The sequence below is a fragment of the Watersipora subatra genome, chromosome 1, assembly GCF_963576615.1.
Source record: "Watersipora subatra chromosome 1, tzWatSuba1.1, whole genome shotgun sequence".
Lineage (NCBI taxonomy): Eukaryota > Metazoa > Bryozoa > Gymnolaemata > Cheilostomatida > Watersiporidae > Watersipora > Watersipora subatra.
In genome coordinates, this window is record NC_088708.1 from 43,411,711 (window position 1) to 43,433,964 (window position 22,254).

The 22,254-nt window shown below is 39.1% G+C and overlaps 1 protein-coding gene across 5 annotated transcripts in view; it reads right to left on the minus strand.

Annotated features, from left to right (window-relative positions):
- The window catches only part of LOC137385785 (formin-like protein), a 36,406-nt gene that overhangs the window by 11,419 nt on the left and 2,733 nt on the right, over positions 1–22,254 (minus strand). For 2 of the 5 annotated variants that reach the window (XM_068072342.1, XM_068072343.1), the window contains exons 3-12: positions 21,423–21,506; positions 17,417–17,494; positions 13,169–13,248; positions 7,679–7,762; positions 5,882–5,911; positions 4,779–4,962; positions 3,479–3,541; positions 3,025–3,167; positions 2,774–2,934; positions 649–806 (exon numbers count right to left, since the gene is read on the minus strand). In XM_068072342.1, the coding sequence (XP_067928443.1) occupies positions 649–806; positions 2,774–2,934; positions 3,025–3,167; positions 3,479–3,541; positions 4,779–4,962; positions 5,882–5,911; positions 7,679–7,762; positions 13,169–13,248; positions 17,417–17,494; positions 21,423–21,506 (1,065 nt within the window). Of the gene's footprint in view, positions 1–648; positions 807–2,773; positions 2,935–3,024; positions 3,168–3,478; positions 3,542–4,778; positions 4,963–5,881; positions 5,912–7,226; positions 7,251–7,678; positions 7,763–13,168; positions 13,249–17,416; positions 17,495–21,422; positions 21,507–22,254 lie in introns of all 5 variants that reach the window. The other 3 variants (XM_068072344.1, XM_068072345.1, XM_068072346.1) reach the window with 3 other exon arrangements.

Genomic DNA, 22,254 nt, shown 5'->3' on the forward strand with positions numbered 1-22,254 from the left:
TAGTAGTTTACTCTGACCTGGAAGCAATGACTCAGTTACCAGCAAGGATATTTTGGAGTTAACTTTTCGGCTAATACCAAGCTCTGACTTGGTGCTAACTTCAAACAGTCCATGGACATACAAAATATAACTCTGTAAGGCCTATAGATGACTATTAGTAAAGTCTGCAAGGAAATCTTATAGCGCCGTAAGATATTCATCTACGAACAGTAATGTGAGCTAATTAACCTGCTGAAAAAAAGAGAGGGTTGGCCACATCACAACCAAATCAAAGTTTAGGAATTAAGACTTTAGTTAAGGAGGCAGCCAAAGTAATTCAAGCCTAAAAGTTTGCAACTTAACGACTCGATTTGGTTAAACTAGATGCAACAAAAGCATATTATTGATTGGACAAAAAGAGAGGACAGTGTCTTAAATTATTGGTGTTCAATCATGGTGAGAGTTAACGATATATAGTCCTTTGTCAGTTTATCAAATACTTTAAATGGTACTAAAACTGCTTTAAAATGTTGATAAATCAATTTATTGCCTTTTTAGGATTGAAATGATTTTGGAATGAAACACTCATGAGTTCCATATTAATCTCTAGCCCCAAACAGCAGCACCGGCACCAATAGAGTTAGCCATGAATCTAGTCCAACAATATACCTGCGTTAGGAGACGTTCGCTCTCTGTATCCTTGAGGGTCTCCAGGAAGTCGTCAAGGCCGAGGGAAGTGAGCTCATACTGGAGGTGCACCCTGTAGTTGACATTCTCGACTGAGTGCACTATGATGTTCATAAACTGAGTACAAGCGACCATAAACTCTACAACACCATGAGCTAGACATGAATTATTGTACTTGAAGAACAGATATCAAGAGAGCCATTACTCAAACTAGGATAAAAGGGACTACTTATTTGAAATGATTAGATTATCTATAGAGTATCTTCAATGACACTACAAATAGGATGAACGTGCTGAATGCTGATTTGTAGTGTACACCATGAAGACTGGTACACACCTCATTGCAATATGTTGGCAGTAGTCCTACAAGATATCGGTGATCGTCTGTGATAAAACTGTTCACACTAAGATGAACTATTTATGTTTACATCAGTCTATGATATATAGTCTCATTACACAATGCAGTATGCGGTCGGTGAAATACTGTACCAGTTCTGCAGCAACTACCATGAACTGAACTGTAGATCAAGCAATATAAGGCAGCCCTTCGTCACCACCGCAATAGTGCACATAGACTATCATAGATGCATTGCAAAATATTGTAGAAAATTACAATGTTTCCCAACATATTTTAATTGTCTCAGTGACTCCATCGGTCTACGGTACACATAAACTGCGAGATGATAACTCCAACATACTGCGATACAGTGTGTACCAGCCTTTAGCTCCCACCTGCCATATGGAAATTACCTTCATAGATGTGTGATGAACATAAACACACATGCATATATAATCCTTAGAGCCAGTAATGAAGCAGGAAAAGGCACTTTACCGAAGCGGTCTTACCAAGGCGGTCTTACCAAGGCGGTCTTACCAAGGCGGTCTTACCAAAGCGGTCTTACCAAAGCGGTCTTACCAAGGCGGTCTTACCAAGGCGGTCTTACCAAGGCGGTCTTACCAAGGCGGTCTTACCAAGGCGGTCTTACCAAGGAGGTGTCACCAAGGAGGTCTCACCCAGGAGGTCTCACCAAGGAGGTCTTACCAAGGAGGTCTTACCAAGGAGGTCTCACCAAGGTGGTCTCACCAAGGAGGTCTCACCAAGGAGGTCTTACCAAAGAGGTCTCACCAAAGAGGTCTTACCAAAGAGGTCTTACCAAGGCGGTCTTACCAAGGCGGTCTTACCAAGGCGGTCTTACCAAGGCGGTCTTACCAAGGAGGTGTCACCAAGGAGGTCTCACCAAGGAGGTCTTACCAAGGCGGTCTTACCAAGGAGGTCTCACCAAGGAGGTCTCACCAAGGAGGTCTCACCAAGGAGGTCTCACCAAGGAGGTCTCACCAAGGAGGTCTCACCAAGGAGGTCTCACCAAGGAGGTCTCACCAACGAGGTCTTACCAACGAGGTCTTACCAAGGCGGTCTTACCAAGGCGGTCTCACCAACGAGGTCTCACCAACGAGGTCTCACCAAGGAGGTCTCACCAAGGCGGTCTCACCAAGGAGGTCTTACCAAAGAGGTCTTACCAACGAGGTCTTACCAACGAGGTCTTACCAAAGAGGTCTTACCAAAGAGGTCTTACCAAAGAGGTCTTACCAAAGAGGTCTTACCAAAGAGGTCTTACCAAAGAGGTCTTACCAAAGAGGTCTTACCAAGGAGGTCTTACCAAGGCGGTCTTACCAAGGCGGTCTTACCAAGGCGGTCTTACCAAGGCGGTCTTACTAAGGCGGTCTCGCCAAGGCGGTCTCACCAAGGCGGTCTCACCAAGGCGGTCTCACCAAGGAGGTCTTACCAACGAGGTCTTACCAACGAGGTCTTACCAAAGAGGTCTCACCAAAGAGGTCTCACCAAAGAGGTCTCACCAAAGAGGTCTCACCAAAGAGGTCTCACCAAGGCGGTCTTACCAAAGAGGTCTTACCAACGAGGTCTTACCAAAGAGGTCTTACCAAGGCGGTCTTACCAAGGAGGTCTCACCAAGGAGGTCTCACCAAGGAGGTCTTACCAAAGAGGTCTCGCCAAGGCGGTCTCACCAAGGAGGTCTTACCAACGAGGTCTTACCAACGAGGTCTTACCAAAGAGGTCTTACCAAAGAGGTGTAAAGGAGGTATTACACACCTATATGGAAGTCTTCGTATTGGTAGTAATGCAATAGGGTTTCAAACCGCCTGCTTTCTCCTGTCGCAGCTTTAAAGTTATCAAACGCACGTAATATTATCTCATGACCTCCGCTGACAAAGCATACAGCAGCCAGCAACTCCAACACCAGTGTTCTAGTCCTGCAACAGACATTGTTCATATGGATCTTTCCTCTACTCTTCATGTGAACGCTTTAAATCACCTCACTAATAATAGTAAACAGGAAGTACCTGGTGCTTTTGTGCTTGAGGGCGAGTGCTACACTGTTGATAGCGTCAGGATGCGCTATTACTAGGTTGAACCCATGCTGATGGTTCATGATGGCGCGCAGGCACATGATGCACACGTGTACATCATCAAAGGCGTCTCCAACCTGCCAAGAGTTGACGGATTAAAATGAACCACACAAACATATAAATCAAAAACTTTTTACATGTATTTGTTTGGAATGATAAGCAGTTTGAATGCACACAGTTTGAATGAAATGAAATCAGCCAGATGCTGAAATGTTAGAGCGATGACGCAGAAAATCATTTGAGGCATGGCTGGAAAGACTCGATGAAAGTATCGTAAAACAGCAGTTCGCAACAGCATGGTGTATTGCATGCGATGCGAGCAAACCTCACACTAAGCGTGATGCATGGATATTAAGGGACGCGTGAAAGAACCCAAAATCTACAATACCAGTTTGGATTTGTGAAGATGACGAATGAATCTGGAACGACCGGTTGGTCGCGATACCCTGCCCTGTAAAGACAGCTCATCCTCTCAGCAGATGCACATTAAGGCAGCACTTTTTACACAAAAATGACAGAAAATTATCCCTATGCTATGTGTTACCCAGCTAGTAACCATGCCCATGGTAACCAGAGACACACCACACCCAATTCGTGTACAGTCACACCTAGACATACAGGCTTAATGCGTTCTGAAACCGAGCTCATGTCAATTCTCTCATATCTCAAATCAAAATTTTCATATAAAAAACTAAATACAAATTGATCCATTCCGAATCCAAAAAACACCTAAAACAGGATATTACAATGAAAAAAACACATGCTTTAAATGTTCTAATTCACCACATACGCTCACAAAGTATCAAATACCTATCTAGTGGTTATCATCACAATGTAACATTATTATATATACAGTACTGTCTGAAGGTCGTACCTTCGAGGTAGACAGTAGCGGTTGTGTTAAAGAGACTTGAGGGCAACACGTTTGGTATGCTACACTTCTGTTACACTTCTGTTACACTTCTGTTACACTACTGTTACACTTCTGTTACACTTCTGTTACACTTCTGTTACACTACGTAACACAACATAAACTTTATATTTAACTTGAATGAACTAAGCTTACTACACACACTTAAAAATAAATTGTCATTCTTTACTTCTCTTCTTCTGGCTTCTTTTTGACTTCCAATTTTAGCGGATTTTTAAAACCTTTTGAAACTGATCCGACAAGAAAGACCAAGCTATGCTGTTCTCAAAAGCAGCCTTTCACATGCCCAGCCACATAGTGGCCACATCAAGAACTGGCCCGCATGCTTGTATCTCAAATTTGTCTCATATCTCGAGGCAGAAACTTGCTTGAAATTCTCTTTAAATTTTGGGGCATTTGTACGTCAAGGTATAATTTGTACGTCAAGGTATAATTTGTACGTCAAGGTATAATTGTATAGCGAAAAGCATAAGACGGCATCAGCAAGTCACCAGCATGAGTCAGGCTGGTCATAAAGGTGTCCAAACAAGATGAATGTCTGCTGTCTAGGGCTTAGATAACAATATTGGTCTCTCCAATCCCTTCGAACAATCTGATAGCAACAGATTACTAGTACAGCTAATTCTATTCGTTACTAACACAGCCATTAACATGTTGAATGTCCTGACATCGAGAAGACAACCCGCATCAAAATGCAGATAAGTCTTTTTTTCACGGAAAGTGAAGAAACGAAGGCTAATCTAGGGGGTTGTCATACCTTACGTGACTTTAGTTGTTTGCTGGTTGGCCTCTTATTAATCGGGACAGACTTGGTTCGCTTCACTCTAGCACTATTAGCGATTGGACTGTTAACGAGCACACTCGTTTGACTAGCTAGTGTCACGTTGTTGGCAGATTTGAGGTTGGGTAGGATCTCGAGGTTCTCATCCATCTCCTGCATCCTGAAAAACCATATATGGAACCTTAAAGGGCCTCGAGACGAAAAGCTGATAGTGATCAACAATGCGCCAAACTTCACATAGAATATGAATTCCTTTCTCTGTCTCAACAATTTGCAATCAATGTACACAGATATATTTTGCAAGGAGTTGATATTGTTCAAATGACCCATTGGTTGCAATCGATCGTGCTACCACAAAGAGCTAATAGAGTTTAGCAAACCACTTAGTATGATAGCCTGAGCTCTTAAAATGATAACATGAGCTCTTAATAACAGAGTGAGCTCTTCATTGTCACATATATGTAAAAGTATACCAGCCTAAAAGGTTTGATTTTTCAAGGCGAAAATTGTGCAACCAAAATGTGATTTTGTACGCAGTACAAAACTAGCGTATCGTGGCCTTTTCATGGGTAATCAGAAGACAGCATCTCACCCCCTCAGTGTGCTGCCTTCTCCTTCCGATCACTAATTCAAACCTAATGCTAGGAACTGATTGTTGCCAGGGTGGCACTACTTATCATGTTAAAAATAGTCAAAGCACAGAGGTTCAGCAGGAGAGTGAGTTAAAGATTTGAGCAATTTCCTACAGTTCATCGAATGGCTGCAGATAGTTTGTTCAGGGAACTTGCAATCTGGTATTTTGCAAGCATAAAGCGCCAAGCTACAATCAAGAGGAGATTTGGCGTACACTTGATTGTATCAATTGAAGCAACTAGAGAAAGTACAAGTAGGCTACTACTATCATCGACTAAAAAGAATAGCTGGATAGGACGTGTGCGGGAGGATAAGGGAAACATTGACTGAAACAGAGTCACAGCTATTGAACAGAGCATTAGGAGAAAGAACGAAAAAATATGGAAAATACATAGACAACAGTTTAATAGAGAAAATGTCACTATGTTGTAAACATGCTGACAAACCTCTTGCTAAACCTCTTGCTGCCACGGATCCTGTAATTCAGATAAATATTTGAAGGTGCTGTTATTATAACAGTAACCTCCAACAGCTCTGGTGCAGACTACAAAGCTTAAAATATAATATACTAATGACTAGCTGGCACCTACAAAGCACCTACTACATAGCGCTATCTGTAAGCGGAGTTGTCTGCACCGCCCTCTCTTTTCCTCCTTACACATCCTGACAATCGATGGTGAAAGACACAAAAAAACAAACCTTTCATCTGCCATAATTTTATCTTCGCAAATGGTACTGACATGCAGGTACTTGTTACAGCAATGTCTAAAGCTTGTTGTAACACTATTTTTGGGCTACTGCGTTATGTTGAGCAAGTCGATCAGTAAAATGCGCTGTAAGAAAACTGGACTGTAGCTATCAGCGCGCTCTTCCTTTTCAAGTTTTCGATAAAACCATTTCAGCAGCACATTTTTCCTGGTGGTAAGCGGATGTCTTTCTGATGGGGTAGACCCGCACATGTATGCACTGGTCTCCAATGACAAGAAGATATCCTTTTAGGGTGAATGTACTATCTCTAGTAGCAAGCTGATAGCAGATGAAACGAGTTACAGTACACCTTGTACAAACTATGCAAAAAACTAACTACTGGCCAACAACTAAACAGAGGTTTTAATCAAAAGCGGAAAGAGAAACCGAAAGTCCAACTAGACTAGTTTCTAAAGAGAAAAGTAAGTGTAGGTTTTATCTACAGGGATTCCATGCCACCATACAGTTGCAGCAAAATGCCATCATATCTGAAGGCTTCTTCAGCTAGACAGCTTTCAGTAGCAGACCGGCTCAACAATACAATGTATGTTCAAGACAAATGTTATGACATAGCTGTCTAGCTACTTAACAGAGTCAAAGGGTTTGTTTGATAGAGAATCAAGTCTTGCCAAATTACATGCAAATACCTCATCTCCTGTATTTGACTAATTGATAGGACTTGACAGTCACAGAAGGCATGCCAGTGCATCACTGAACTAATTGTACAATGTAGCCATACTGTGTGCCCTGAAATTTAATAGTAAAAACTATTTTTAGTTCATAACAAGTTAAAAATTTCAGAGGGGATACTCGCATAAGCACCTCTCATCATCCATGCTGCGATCACCTGGCAAAACACAAAGTAATAGAAACAACAAGGTGCTCTGCCAGATGAGAACAGGGTAGGACAAACCCTGATGAAAAACCGTGAATTCATCGCTTGAAAAAGAAAAGATTTACATGTAGAGCGATCTCAGAATATGAGAAAATCTGTTGGGTGGACAAAACATGGAACCCTGCATGTGGCAGTTAGTCTGCAATTACCTGAAAGATCTGTAGCGGGTCACACTGCAAACACACAAGACTAGCCAATCAGCATTTAGTGTCTCTCTACTATAGACATAGAGTGGCACATGCTAAGTTAGTATCCTCCACTAACATAGATAGCTATGACATGAGTATCGCTGCCATAAATGACTAGTTACAACTAGCGTGTATCCTATATCGAAACAAAATTAAAATGTTTTATACTTAAAAAATAAATTCATAAGTAATGTACTAGTTTTTTATTACGGTAGCATATTATACTGCTGGTATTACCAATATTTATCTAGGCGTGCATAGTCATTTTTCCAACTTGTAGCATCCAAAAGCTGACAACGAAAGCATGAAAAACACTAAGCACATTCAAGGTTGTCTAGCAACATATTGCGGAAGAGAATCAGAAGTAAGCAAACAAGTCACCAAGGAAAGAGAGCAGAGGCTACACGACTTACTGCATTAGCATTTGGGTAAAAGAGAGGTAGCTGACGAGTACGTCCAACCCTTTGTTTTCTTCATTGAGAAAGTCTCTCACCCATCTGCAAAGCAACCAGCAGTATTAATAGTAGACAACTCCGAAGTCAATAATACGTACAAAGCAGACGATTCCTATAGACAAGAGCCAAGTTGTATGCACTGCCTACATGCATGTATAATTAACCAAAATGGGAAGCGCAAAATATGCAGAAATAGGTTGTAGAGAAACTTCCTGTTAGCGGACTGTCTAAAATAGATGCGTATATAAAAAAGCTACATGAGGTAGAAATACTTAATGGCTGACACATAGTAAGAGATTCCTTGCTGACAAGGAAATGTTGCAACAACTATTATGTGGTATTTAAAAACAATACTGGTGTTCTGGGTGTGTTTCACATCCTGTGATGATAGCATAGCAGACTGAAGACACAGGCCTGAGCTACGGAACTCAGTAAATAATGTAAACTCAAGACAACCATCACATAGTTTATTGCTGCAGTGGCAAAAATATTATGTCTTTAAGGGTAACCACTTGTAGACATTAAAGGAGATGCAAATTAAAGGACATGAAAATTGTACAGATATTAGTATTACCCAGGTCATGAAATGTTTTAGTCTATCTAATAAATAGTTAGTTCGACTACGTAACTGAAATGACAATAATCTGCATTTGTCATCAACCTGCAACACTGCTCTGAAGCAAACACGCCAAACAATTATACTCCATGAGGAAACAACTCCTGATTAAAATAGAGTGGACTGTTCAGGAATTGTTTTTACAAAACCTTTAGTCTTTGCTGCCAAAACACCTCCTTTAAGCATCAGCCTAATTACAAACTTATTAAGCCAAGGTATATACCGGTAAGTTAGCTATTTCGAAAGAGAACGTTTCTATCTTGCCTCACCAGAGCGAGCAATGGAAATAAATCGTATAAAGATTATGGTTCACATTTTTATCCACTTTCACATAAAGCATGGCACGGTTCTATTATTCTATTGTTAGATCTCTAAATCGTATAGAGAGCGGCTACACCACTTGACACAATGGGTGTAATGGTTATCAGGTTTTATTGAATCGAATTTTCATCCCCATTACTGAATGGGATGAAAAATGGCCTTGAATTTTTTCGTTTTACTAGTAGTATAGTGTGAGACTATATATTAGCAGAGCAACAAAAACCTTTTATTGTATTTTTACAACAATAATATTCTTATTAATGACAATTTCTTCAGTTTGTATGCCATGCATGAGCACACGAGCAGCTAACAGTCATTGCCATTCAATGCGGGCCTAAAAAGATGTTTTGTAACAAATTACCCTTTTTTATGTGGCTCATGAACAACCATGGCTGTACACTGGGATTCCAATAGAGTCAAGAGCTAAGGACACTCTGTGCAAAGTGTCAACACACTAAATAGGTGAAATCGCTGCCTCCCATTACTGATGTTTATAAACTTTCCTGCTAGCTATCAATTAGACAAAACCTTGGACATTCTTAGCAAAGTGAAGACTTCCAAACGTAAACACAGAACTGCAACTTCATTTGCACTTGAAACAATCCATTGTCTCGAAGAGGTGTCTGTCTGTGGTATGCTCCATCACGGATGATCGTGACTTGTGATGTAATTAAAGTGGGCGGAGCAAGTGAGCAGAAGGTGAAACAGCTATCCAAGATAAGCGATAATTTGAGGCTAAACTTTTGAGAGAGGCGTTTAAAAGGTAACAAAAGCCAATGCGTAACTTTCTGTGAGGCCCACACCTTTCTGGCAGCTCTTCTGTTAACACGAGGGAGCAATAATAATTGCGATTTTACAACAAGAGATGCTTTTCATAGGCACGCCATTAACAAAATCTGCAGGCTTAGCCAATAGCTGTCAATGTATACTTCGTTGTTCAGGATGCGTAACACCCACACAGGGTGAGTCACTGTGGCAGGAAACACCGGCGCTATGGCCCACTGAGATATGTATCGCATAAAAACAATTACATGTATATCCCTTGATAGAGCTAATCCATACTTGCCGAGTGCAGCACAAATTGAACAGCTACCGGATGATTTATTAGTGGAGAGAAAGGATCCGATGTGCGAGGGTGGGACACACAGACATAGCGGAGTTGAGAAGGAACACTGTGATAGCTAAATCTGATGACATTCTATGAGCTGGAGCGGTAAATGAATCACTTGAGCTGCGAGCAGGCTGTCATCACTCAAATACCTCCAATTATAGCAGCATCTGTCCAGTCCACATCCATGCATCGTCTCAAATTACCACAGGCAGTCATACAACCGTGCTTGTAAAGTGGACACAATTGATATAACACATGACATAAAATCCCTTGGCTTTAGGTTCAGTGTACAATAAGGAATTTTCATCTACAAACAAACTGCGTACAACCAAAAGATCTAAGCTGTCATATCAAGGGGCTCAAATTTGTTACTGGTAGAGGTGCGTCAGCAATTCCTCGAGGACTGGGTATGTCTGTTTAGCTTACTGCAGCAGTTTAAAAAAGAACTGGGTGTTTGAAAGAGCATAAATAATGACCCTGCGATCTTGGCTCACCATGTCTCAGTATAGTGGAAAGGAAACCTCAACGACTGGAAACATGCCCCAGTTGTCGATAGCAATCTAAGATTGAATGTTATTCCTGCCATCCCCAGTGGCCTTTTCTGAGAATAAAAGTCCAACCTACAGGTTTAGAGGTCAGGTGTTCTAGACCATGAATGCATTGATAGAGATGTTGCATTACTGACTACCCATCCTCTCCTACCTTAGTTCAGTGCTGCAACCAACCACTTTCCATGAACAAATTAAGGTGATAGTTGGTAATCATTTTATTAAAACTTCAGTCAGTCTACCCAATATTATACCAGGTCAACCTACCCATTATTATACCAGGTCAACCTACCCAATATTATACCAGGTCAACCTACCCAATATTATACCAGATCAACCTACTTACTATTGTATTAGAGTCAACCTTTAATTGGCCCTAGTATTTCAGTATATGCATTGGCAATCAGTCTACGCGTGCCAGGGAATAACTGTAGTGTCAGGAACAAACTGTGTCAGGTTATAGTATAGAATGCTGAATTTCAAAATGGTGTGTTTCTATTTCACTGTTTTCAAGTTTGCTAATTTTTAGAAACCTTTTTTTAAATTTCAACTTGTCTAAATCATGGCTTTGCAACACTGAATTTTTTCCAATCTTCTTTAAAGTATCGAGCTTTCATCGGCCAGTGACCTTTTATTGACAGGGGCTGAATGCCAGATACATTAGGCTATAAAGTTTTTGTTGCGAGGCAGCCATGAAAGTAGATGGCAATACGAGGTCAACAGATAGCCTTGAAAAACAGGAAAACCATTACATTAAAAAGCAATGTTAATGATCAGAAATTCCTGCATTTGTAGCTAACATTCGATACATTTATCATCTAGAAACTGGTCCTAAAGACCTATCGACTCAAACTAGGACGTAAGCTAGTAGATATAGTCAGCATATACTAGTAGATATAGTCAGCATATACTAGTAGATATAGTCAGCATATACTAGTATATTTAGTCAGCATATACTAGTAGATTTAGTCAGCATATACTAGTAGATTTAGTCAGCATATATTAGTACATATAGTCAGCATAGTAGGTCATTAACTAAGGCTGAAGTTCATATTATCAGCCATGCTGGTTATCAGGTAAGTGGTCGAGTTGTACAACAAGGAGACCAACCCTTGAGCCCTGTTGGACGAAGTAAACAACAGGTTTGTCATTTCAAGTTATCTTATCATGTCATACAAATAATTCTCTGGTGACATCTCAGCTAACATACCATTCAAAATACACAACTACCATAAAAATATCGTGTAACACATTGCAGTTCTTGTGAACATTGTATTAGTAAAACATCGCAGCTGTAGAAGGGGGGCACGGCAGCAGCGTCACATGATCAGGCTGAGATGCTAGATACAATCACCATAACCATAGAAGAATTCATTATCTCTTCATCTCTCACTACTACAGCATCAGCTTGTACCAACTAATGTAACATAGAACATTGTTAAAAAGAAAGAGAAGACAATTCCGAACTTGTTACAAAGTTGTTACGAAGTTGTTACATCATGCCATATGTTGTTTTTTAGACCTCTGTGAACACATTTTTGAACCAGTATTTGTACCATCATGAAGTTTAGGATTTCGCTGAACAGGTCACCAATTACCCTCATCTTGTACGATTCTTGTGAACATGAGCCAAATTTAGGGTGATATCAGGACTATCTACGAGTAAAGGTATGCATAAAGAGAGTATGCGTAGGAGGTATGCAAATCCCATTCAGATTTCAATCACGTACACTTCAGACTTCTAGCAATAAATACATCGTTGAGAGTAAATATGCGCATGCTTCGACAATGCATAGTTCAAAGGTGGCCCGGCCTATGATCTTCGTCAATATTTAATGTTCTGAGGCTACAATAACATCCATTCATTGTATAACATATGTGATCTGTCGATGTCAAAAATGTGGATTTGTCTGTGGTTAGTTTTCCAAAAGGAAAATAATTTATCTTTCCAATCAATTGTCGCTGAAAATGGAGTATAAAGATATGTAGGGCACGATGATTGCTCATTGCATACAGGCAGAGGGTACGTGAGGGACACACATATCTAAACTAGCGATACCAGCAATATTATTCTGGTCCTCTAAGTCCTCCATTTTACCTGCTGCCAATACTGTGACCTCCACTGAAATTTCTTTTTGTTATATAATGCATGTATATCCACCCAGACACATTCAGCACTCTACTATGCCTTTTGAAAAGGTACTTGAACTCCTGACAAGACTCTTGCCATTTGGTGTGATCTACTCATCTAATCTAGCTTGCTATCACAGGAGGATAGTTTGAAGAATCACATATCCTGCACTACAAGTACTGCTTACAAGAGAACCATCTAATTCCTAGCAAAGGCAGTACTGAAATTTACCGTTTCCGTTGCGGGGACACCGTTGCGTTGAGCGTTTCAATGTACATTCACATGTTGCCGACTAACACGGGACTTTGTTAAATAATTCTACGCCAGAGATCACCGCAGCGCACTCCAGTCTCGCTTAGCAGCACACTTTCGCAATAGGAACTACTGAAGTGTGGAAAACGTTTAAAATGGAATAGCTTGTGCCGCATTTTCTTGCACAACATTCGCAAGTGCTGTTTTTATTTTTCGCAAACAAGAAACTTTTGATAAAAATTTGTGGGTGACAAAACTCGTTTGGCTTGCGGGTTTTCGCCATTTCCACCGTTTCAAGAAATTCTTCTTCTTGGAGATGCCGCAAACTTGGCCGCGATTAACTGCATCACGGAACTATATTGATTGACAGCTGAATCAGCATGGGCTGATGAGGAAAACTGCATACCGCATCCTGAAAACCGCTACTACCTATTGTAATTGGTTAATACACAACGAAGCATATACTTACTGTATGTGGTTGGTACGCAGGGAAATTTCCAGGTCTCTCAAGACCTGTGTGGAGGTCTGATGTCCAATGACTTTCTTATTCTGTAAAAAAAGACACTAGAATATATTTGACCATCGACAGCAAGACCTAGAGGTGGAGGGAGAGACCCTAGAATGCAAACTAGAATGAAACACAGAAAATAGGCTATGACCACCGCTAAACAACCATAAGGTATCAGTAGAACACACTTAATTTTCTCTAAAGTAGCTTCTTCAATGCCTGAATCTGAACTCACAAAATAAAAAACATGCGGCCAGCAAGAAATGCAGTGAGGCGGTATGTTTGGCATACCCAACTTTGGCAGCGGAATATATATATAAGTGCCAAAATGAAATGAATCTCTTATCACCACTGCAATCTATTAAACATTCAGGTTGCTGAAGGAAACTGCTATGACCATTTCAATGAGTACCTTCCCACCTATGAAAAGAGCAATTGCTACGTGAGCAACAAATGCTCTTTTGTGGTCAATAAAGATTAACTGGCAGTATTTGAAAAATATCTTTATTAATGTTTCCATTGCGCGAATGATGTGGATTTGGAATTGTGCGCACATTGAATTACCGTGCGATAAGTGTTTCCGTGAAAATTCACATGTTGTGGATTAATGCGAGCTCTTTATTAAAAAGATAAGGAATGTTATGCCAGAGTACATAGGTCCTATACGAAATAGGAATGAGTAATGTGTGGAAAATGTTTAAAATGGAATACATGTAGTTTCTGCGGCATTTTCTTGCACATCATTCGCAAGTGCTGTTTCTATTTTTCGCAAAGATGAAACTTTCGATGAAAATTTGTGAGTAACAAAACTCGTTTGACTCGGTGAATTTTACCATTTCCATTTTGCGGACGACACAAATTTGCGTATTAACCACGTCGTGGAAACATGGTATCATGTCATGGTAATCATAGTATCATGTCATGGCAATCATGTCATGGTAATCATAGTATCGTGTCATAGTAATCATAGTATCGTGTCATGGCAATCATGGTATCGTGTCATGGTAATCATGGTATCGTGTCATGGTAATCATGGTATCATGTCATGGTAATCATGGTATCGTGTCATGGCAATCATGGTATCGTGCATGGTAATCATGGTATCGTGTCATGGTAATCATTACCATCGTGTCATGGTAATCATGGTATCATGTCATGGTAATCATGGTATCGTGTCATGGTAATCATGGTATCGTGTCATGGTAATCATAGTATCGTGTCATGGTAATCATGGTATCGTGTCATGGCAATCATGGTATCGTGTCATGGCAGTCATAGTATCGTGTCATGGTAATCATGGCATCGTGTCATGGTGATCATAGTATCGTGTCATGGTAATCATGGTATCATGTCATGGTATCGTGTCAGGGTAATCATGGTATCGTGTCATGGTAATCATGGTATCGTGTCATGGCAATCATGGTATCGTGTCATGGTAATCATTACCATCGTGTCATGGTAATCATGGTATCGTGTCATGGTAATCATGGTATCGTGTCATGGTAATCATAGTATCGTGTCATGGTAATCATGGTATCGTGTCATGGTAATCATGGTATCGTGTCATGGTAATCATAGTATCGTGTCATGGTAATCATGGTATCGTGTCATGGTAATCATGGTATCGTGTCATGGTAATCATAATATTTCATTTTTCAGTAATGATTATGATGTTGGAAGAACAAAAAATCAGTTTTGGGACAAAAACACTGTGACATAAGGTCATTTTTTTCTGCAAAACATAATGATACGTAGGTAAAGGTAGCACTAGAGATACAGCGCTAGTCTAACTCTACCTACTTAAATTTATGCCTAAACCATAGTCCACCAAACACAACTTCATATGAAATCATGATTTGTCCACTCAGTGCCAGAGGCTACTCACTATAGCTGAACATAGGAAGTAGCTAGGTGAGTACACTTACATCAATAAAGTTAGCTTATCCCATGTTTTACTTTGTTGAATCTAGTATTTTATCTTAGTTTGACATTGACAATCCACGCAGCTCCTATCGACTTTATACTTGCCTAGAGGCTTTATTACACACAGTCAACATTAAACACGATACGCTAACAGTCTTCTTGAGATAACATTATCATGATATGTGATGTTGTTTTGCACATAGAATAGGGTTTTTGGACTAGATATCTTTTCACCAGTCTAACGTATAAAAAAGATGATTCGATTCTCACGTCGCTCTTCTGGTTTTGGCTAAAACTTACTCAAAGTCAATATGCAGTTAAAACGTAATATGTTTGTATAGCATAAATGTCTGTATCTTTTTCAAGCCAATTTTCTTGGAGTTTTTATTAGCTAATAATGTGATAAGAAATGTTACCGGTTATAACAAGCTATTTAAAGTATGCTACAACTTTTTTTTGCATGAAAAGTATCGTATGTTTATACATTGTGTATAAACATACGATACATTGTGTATAAACATACAATACATTGTGTATAAACATACAATACATTGAATATAATAAATTATAATTCTATAGAATTCCTAAATATATTAATGAGGAAGCTATAACTTAAATTTTAATAGAATTTCAATAAAACACAATGATGAGATCTCGAGGAACATGATAAACATATGAAGTCTTAACAATGATGAGATCTTATGGAACATGATAAACATATGAAGTCTTAACAATGATGAGATCTCGAGGAACATGATAAACATATGAAGTCTTAACAATGATGAGATCTTGTGGAACATGATAAACATATGAAGTCTTAACAATGATGAGATCTTGTGGAACATGATAAACATATGAAGTCTTAACAATGATGAGATCTCGAGAGACATGATAAACATATGAAGTCTTAACAATGATGAGATCTCGAGGAACATGATAAACATATGAAGTCTTTTATATAAAATGACTAGTCCGGCAGTTAAACAAACGCTTGACATAAAAAATTAGTCATGGTCTTTAAACTTTTAACCTTTTCTGTTATTTATTTATTGATTCGTATCTAGTAAAAAGTTAATATTTGCCGAATAAATTATCTTTCGTTTTTACTGGTATTTATAAATCACTGCTTTAACAATGCAGTCAGAAATGATGATGCCATTGTTATTCTTCCGTTAGTTTGCGGTCTCTGACGTCAGCGAGTTGAGAATTCAACCTATAAATGAACACTTCATTTAAACTCCTCAGCTCCCCCAAAACACGATGAACAATGAGCGAAAAAGAAATGGAAATGTGATTACTTGTAGCAAGCGTGTGGCCGGCTCTTAGTGTTCCAACTCCATTTTTTTTAAATGTGCATTCAAGAATGTTAGTGAAATTTAACATATCTTAAAATAAACTCATAAGAAGTTCGTAACCATGTTTTTATGACAGTATCATATTGTACCTCTGACATGACTGCTGATCATATCTTATAAATGAGGTTCTTTATATCGCTTGGGTATCACCATAGAAACTCAAAGCCTTGTATTAGCCTTATGAAGTTGTTTGAAGGCGTGTGAAAAAGTTTTGACCTTTGTGAAATCATCCTTCTAACTATACAATACACTCTTGTGTATTTTTAGAGAATATCTAAAAATCTACAGAGTATTCACAACAAAAACAAGTAGTGAGTAGCGTATATATTAACATATCGAGTGTTAGAATAAGTATATGGAAAACTTTTGAGATAGCCAGTACACTCGATTCCTTTAGTCTGATGATTTATATCGAATAAACTTTTAAATGTTAGGTCAGTCAATAGTGTCACCAGTCATATAGTGTCACCAGTCATATAGTGTCAAAGTATGAGTAATGCCAGATGAATGATTTTATACCATGATTGCCTAATGTTAGCAATTATATATAGAAACTGGCTGATTTAGGAAACTGATTGCAAGAATCATGTTCTCATTTTACCAGAAATATTTTTATTAACTAAGCGAATATGAGTCAGTATTATGACACCGATAGAGAGCATTCCTTGATAAGAGGTTCATTCTATGTGAGTCAACAAGAACAAATGTGCCAATCGCTCAAGGTCAAACACACCAAAAATACTTAGGCGAGAGAGTAATATGAGGGAGAAGCTGCGATATAACATACATGTAATGATATAACATGCATGTTACGGTATAACATACATGTTACGATATGACATACATGTTACGATATGACATACATGTTACGATATAACATACATGTTACAATATAACATACATGTTACGATATAACATATGCGTAACATACCTTTGAACCTTTCATAGTCATGTGGGCTTGAAGCTTCTCTATGTAGTGGTTGGGAGGTTCCCTCTCTGCCACCAGTTCCTGTAAACAAGGAAATAACTGGCCATGATTTAGAGAGCCTTTGGCAAAACAATCATAAAAATTGGGAACCCGTGATATTAATCATTTGTAAGGCTGATCAAATATAATCAAACACTTTACTCTGCAGGAGATCTATTTCAACATCCTCAATCTGTAGTGAAATTTGGATCAGTATAAAGCAATAGCAACCACATCTTATAATATAGATGTTAGTACACTCAGTATATAGTAATAGTCACTATATTTCATATAGGTGTTAGTACACTCAGTATATAGCAATAATCACTATATTTTATATAGATGTTAGTACACTCAGTATATAGTAACAGTCACTATATTATATATTAAAATCATGTCAGCATTTATGAATAGTAAACCAATGATAGCGATGTATATTACTAGTTCAAGAAAGGCTGGGGGTTACCAACGAATGTGCATGGCAGAGGAATTTTTAGATGTGCTCTTGGCATGCATCCTTCATCTTGCAAGTTCCATGTCTCACACATATTTGATAGACAGTAGCAGAGGATGCTCTTTAGATTATCAGACAGTTTTGACTGGCCTATGCCATTTGTCATAAACAATCATGATTATATGACCAGATTTCCGGTAAGCAAAAGGAACAGTAAAAGGACGATATCTTATAAGATTTTAGTAATTAGTGTCATTCCACCAGAGATCAACTATTTAGCAACCCCTACCATTGTTCTGTATAACAACAGTAAATATTTTACCAGGGATATCGTTCTATAATTTCATTGGCTGATTATGCAATCATTGAAGCGTTGTTGAAATGAGACTTTACTCGGGCGTGACACCAGGGAGATGCCTGTTTAACAACTGTAATGCTCTATAATACTGTACACTTACCTCTAGTCATAAACCACTAAACCTTGAGCCAATTATCGGCATAGTAATAAAATGGTGTTAAGTACGCGCACTGTATGAGCGACCGCTCCTCCGGTCTCTTGCCTAATAAACCGATTCAAAACAAGGTCACAGCAACCCTAGAACAACGAGTCTACTCATCTCTTCAAGGGAGTCGAAAATTATTAACAAAATATCGGGAGAACCATCAGACCTACAGTACTGAATGACACACATCACTAGCTCCTGTTAGTAGAGGGCAAAAACTGTACTTTTACCAATTTTTAAAAATGGAAAATGAAAACTCAAGAAAAGTTAGTTTTGCGCTGCAGTTTACAATTTCTACTGCAAAACCCAAATTTTATCCTATACTTCTAGGAAGAAGAGCAACAAATGTAAAATTATTTAAGCTAAAGAATACACTGTCTTTATTATAGAAGTATATATCGGATCAGTTATAAACTGCATGTCATACTGTCATACTGTCAACTACAACATGCAGTTGAAGCTTGTAACTAATGCTAGAGACTAGACATGAGCGTGTAGAGAAGTGCAGAAGTGGTCAACATATAAAGTCGGCATCATTTTAGACGAGTTTAACACTCAGATGATCCAGCCACTACACGCTCAGCTCACGCATGTTTGTCGAAGTTTCCTTCATGTCTGGTATCAACTTAGACTCTTATTGATTGCGTATTGGTCAAGGAACTAACATGCTCCAGGCCACTTTCAGAGATATTTTTCCACATTCACTAGTTGCGAAAAATTTTATTGCAATGTTGTGCTCATTGTTTTTGGTAATTTTCAAGGTAAAATTAGCCAATGAAATGCCAGCAATGCAACAGCGTTTTAACTGAACATCTTGGACATAAGGTCAATACCATCAGAAGTATAGGCTAAACACATCCATACCAACTTCCGTGTCAAACATTAAACTGTCCATCCACTTCTTAAAGGTTTACTTGCAACAAAATTCACATTACAGTTATTTGGTATCAAAAAGTTCACCATGTTTTACTCTGTTGTGCTGTAGGTTCAAAATAAGTGGAAATGTGATTACAAGCTCTTAAAAGCTAAAAAACGGAACAGTTACTCGCAGTCTTCACGAAAACGCTGTAGTTTAGAATCTCTTTATTTCGACTACGTACTCAAACATTGTGTTTATTGTTTTGACACGTGATGTTTTCACGTGAAATTAAAAGCCAGTAAAAGGCTCGATATAAAACGTTTTGTAGCACTAGTTTATGACAAACACTTCGGGTTCTAGCGGAAAGCCTGTATCAAATATAGATGCTCGCTACTTTACAGTTTCGTTTCAGCTTGGTCTAATCATCTAGTCGTAATTTCATCATGTGATCCATACTTCCGGCCAAATAGCGCAAACAACTTCTGCAGCATTTTTCGTCTATCACAGGTGACCAACAGGCTCCTCATGTTTATCAGAGGATAATATGCACTCCTTCGAACTAAGGTTAAAAATTTAAACGGATTTTCACAGTAGGTTTTGAGATATCAGTGCTCAAAGTGACAGCGTTACAATGATGAAATAGGCGCGTAAGGACAATAGACATGGGTTTATTGAATGCGTGAAGTATATTTGTGAAAATATTTCGACTAATGAGGTTGCATGAAAGTGTAAACAGAAACCATCATGTTCTACTACGTCCCATTTAAGCCGTTTGAAAAGGGATTCCTATCTATGGCGTTTTTTTGATGGCTGCGATTAACTGTTCGTTTTTGAGCTTATAGGAGCTTGTAATCACATTTCCACATATTTTGCACCCACAACACAGCAGAGTGAGACATGGTGAATCTTTTGATACTAAATAACTGTAATGTGAATTTTCTTGCAAGTCAACCTTTACAACTTTCTACCTAACCATCAAATCCTTTTTCAACCTTGGCTATATAACAAGCAAGTTCTAGTCAATGAAACAAATCAATAGATTATGAGGCAGGTGATGTTTCCCGAGAGTACCTCAAGAGGAACAGGTCGATAGCGAACCAGTTTATTCATTAGCAAGTACTTTAAACTGTCTCTATTGAATTGCAGCTAATCGCTTGAGGATCGTCGGAAGCCATATGTCCCAACATACAAGCGTGTGCAAAGTGGACACTGATAGTTCAGCATCGAAACAAGCGATGAAAAACTTGAAACATCAGTGCAGTCCTAATTATGTCCGAAAGCCAAGTACAGGCTGTCTGCATCGACCAGTGCAGAGAGGGACAACTGGAATAAGGATGTGTAAGCGTGACATATCTACATTTACACATTACTGATTTATACTCTATCATAGAGTCTATTTCACTGTCTTACACATGCTCATTGACTGGAAATTCTACCAGATTGAACGACGAGCTCACCAAACCTAACACTCTGCTGAAAGACTAATAATAACTAAGGCTAAGATAGCCAGAACAACAAGCACACATGATAAGCAAACATCCATCCTTTCCGAGAATAAATCATAAGTATGATGGAATGATTGCCAGATACACGCCTATAGTATGAGTAACTGTTCGTGAATGGTCCGATGTCGCGATGAGTCACTCTGTCGACAAAGCTATCTTCCAATAATTAATGTGAAAGCCTAAAAATGGAGTCACTGTAGCTATTACAAGCCACGAAATGACAGCTATGTGTTCCATAACATCTTTGAGATCGCACTAGGGGAGTGAGCGCTCAAAAGTACAACCATGATAATCTATGAATGGGAGGTTTCGATGAAACAGCCCGCCTGCAATCCTTCCTAAAATTGCAAAGGAAGTTGCCTATTTTCGGAGCAAAATGACGCCCATCCACGATCAATCACAGCTCTACAGTTACTGAGCATTTTCTAGATAGACCACCTGACCAGTAATTAACTTCCGCAATGTTTGCGAACAAAAGATTTCACACAATCGACTATACCAACAGAAATCATTTGATAGTCACAAGAGCATCATTATAGGCCGCTAGCATCACTTCCCCATATATTTTCATAACTTAATTCAATCGGCAGCCAGGTGATCACAGCCTCATCCACCTCATGTGCCACACAGTTGGAAGACCCACTATTACCTGGTCGCACACAATATCCCATTTCTTCTCGTTATCAAACTTTCTCATGGCCCGCTCTTTGTCGATTGGTAGATCCATCATGTCCTGTAACAAACATGGTCTAATCAAACGTTGTCAGATGCGCATGCATCATATCAGAGTGGATAATTGCTGTATCCGTAGTAGCAAATGGGACGAAACTATTGATAAACCATTGATATGCCATCAACACAGTAACGAATCATCAGGTACCACCCTTCCATCGAGCGTATCTACTAGCCTTGCAGTAAACTTAAGCCTAACATAGGCATCATTTACTAACTCCATGATGTGTATAGACCATGACCTCAGGGGTTAGCTTTAACACGTAATCAGGACATTGTGTAAACACTAGATACAAATCAACTACATAGTAACAAGTTGCTATCTGAGAAACAAGACAGGGATGTGAGTTTATCAAATTCGTTACGGTTATTGCGTTAAGTATGGACCAAAGATAGCATAAAACTACCACTCCAGACAAAAGCACTAGCATGAGACGGGTGCCTGCACAGCCTTGAGCTGTGGTATTTCTAATCCACAAAGGAATGATGGCGGTTGCCTTTGGTGCATCAGTGAAAAGCACTTCATTAGTGGTAATCTTTTTTCACACCAAACCAGAGCACCCTAAACTAGCTCGAGCTCTTAAGGAAAGAATGTTAAAGAAAAACACTAATGTCAAAAGGGCAGTGTACAACAACATTCTGTTAATCTAGCTGAGCGGACAGCATAGCCCTACTCATGCTGACTTATTCAAATCGTTAAAAAAATTCCTATGATGTGGACTTGTGGCATAACAATAAAGAGAACTGCT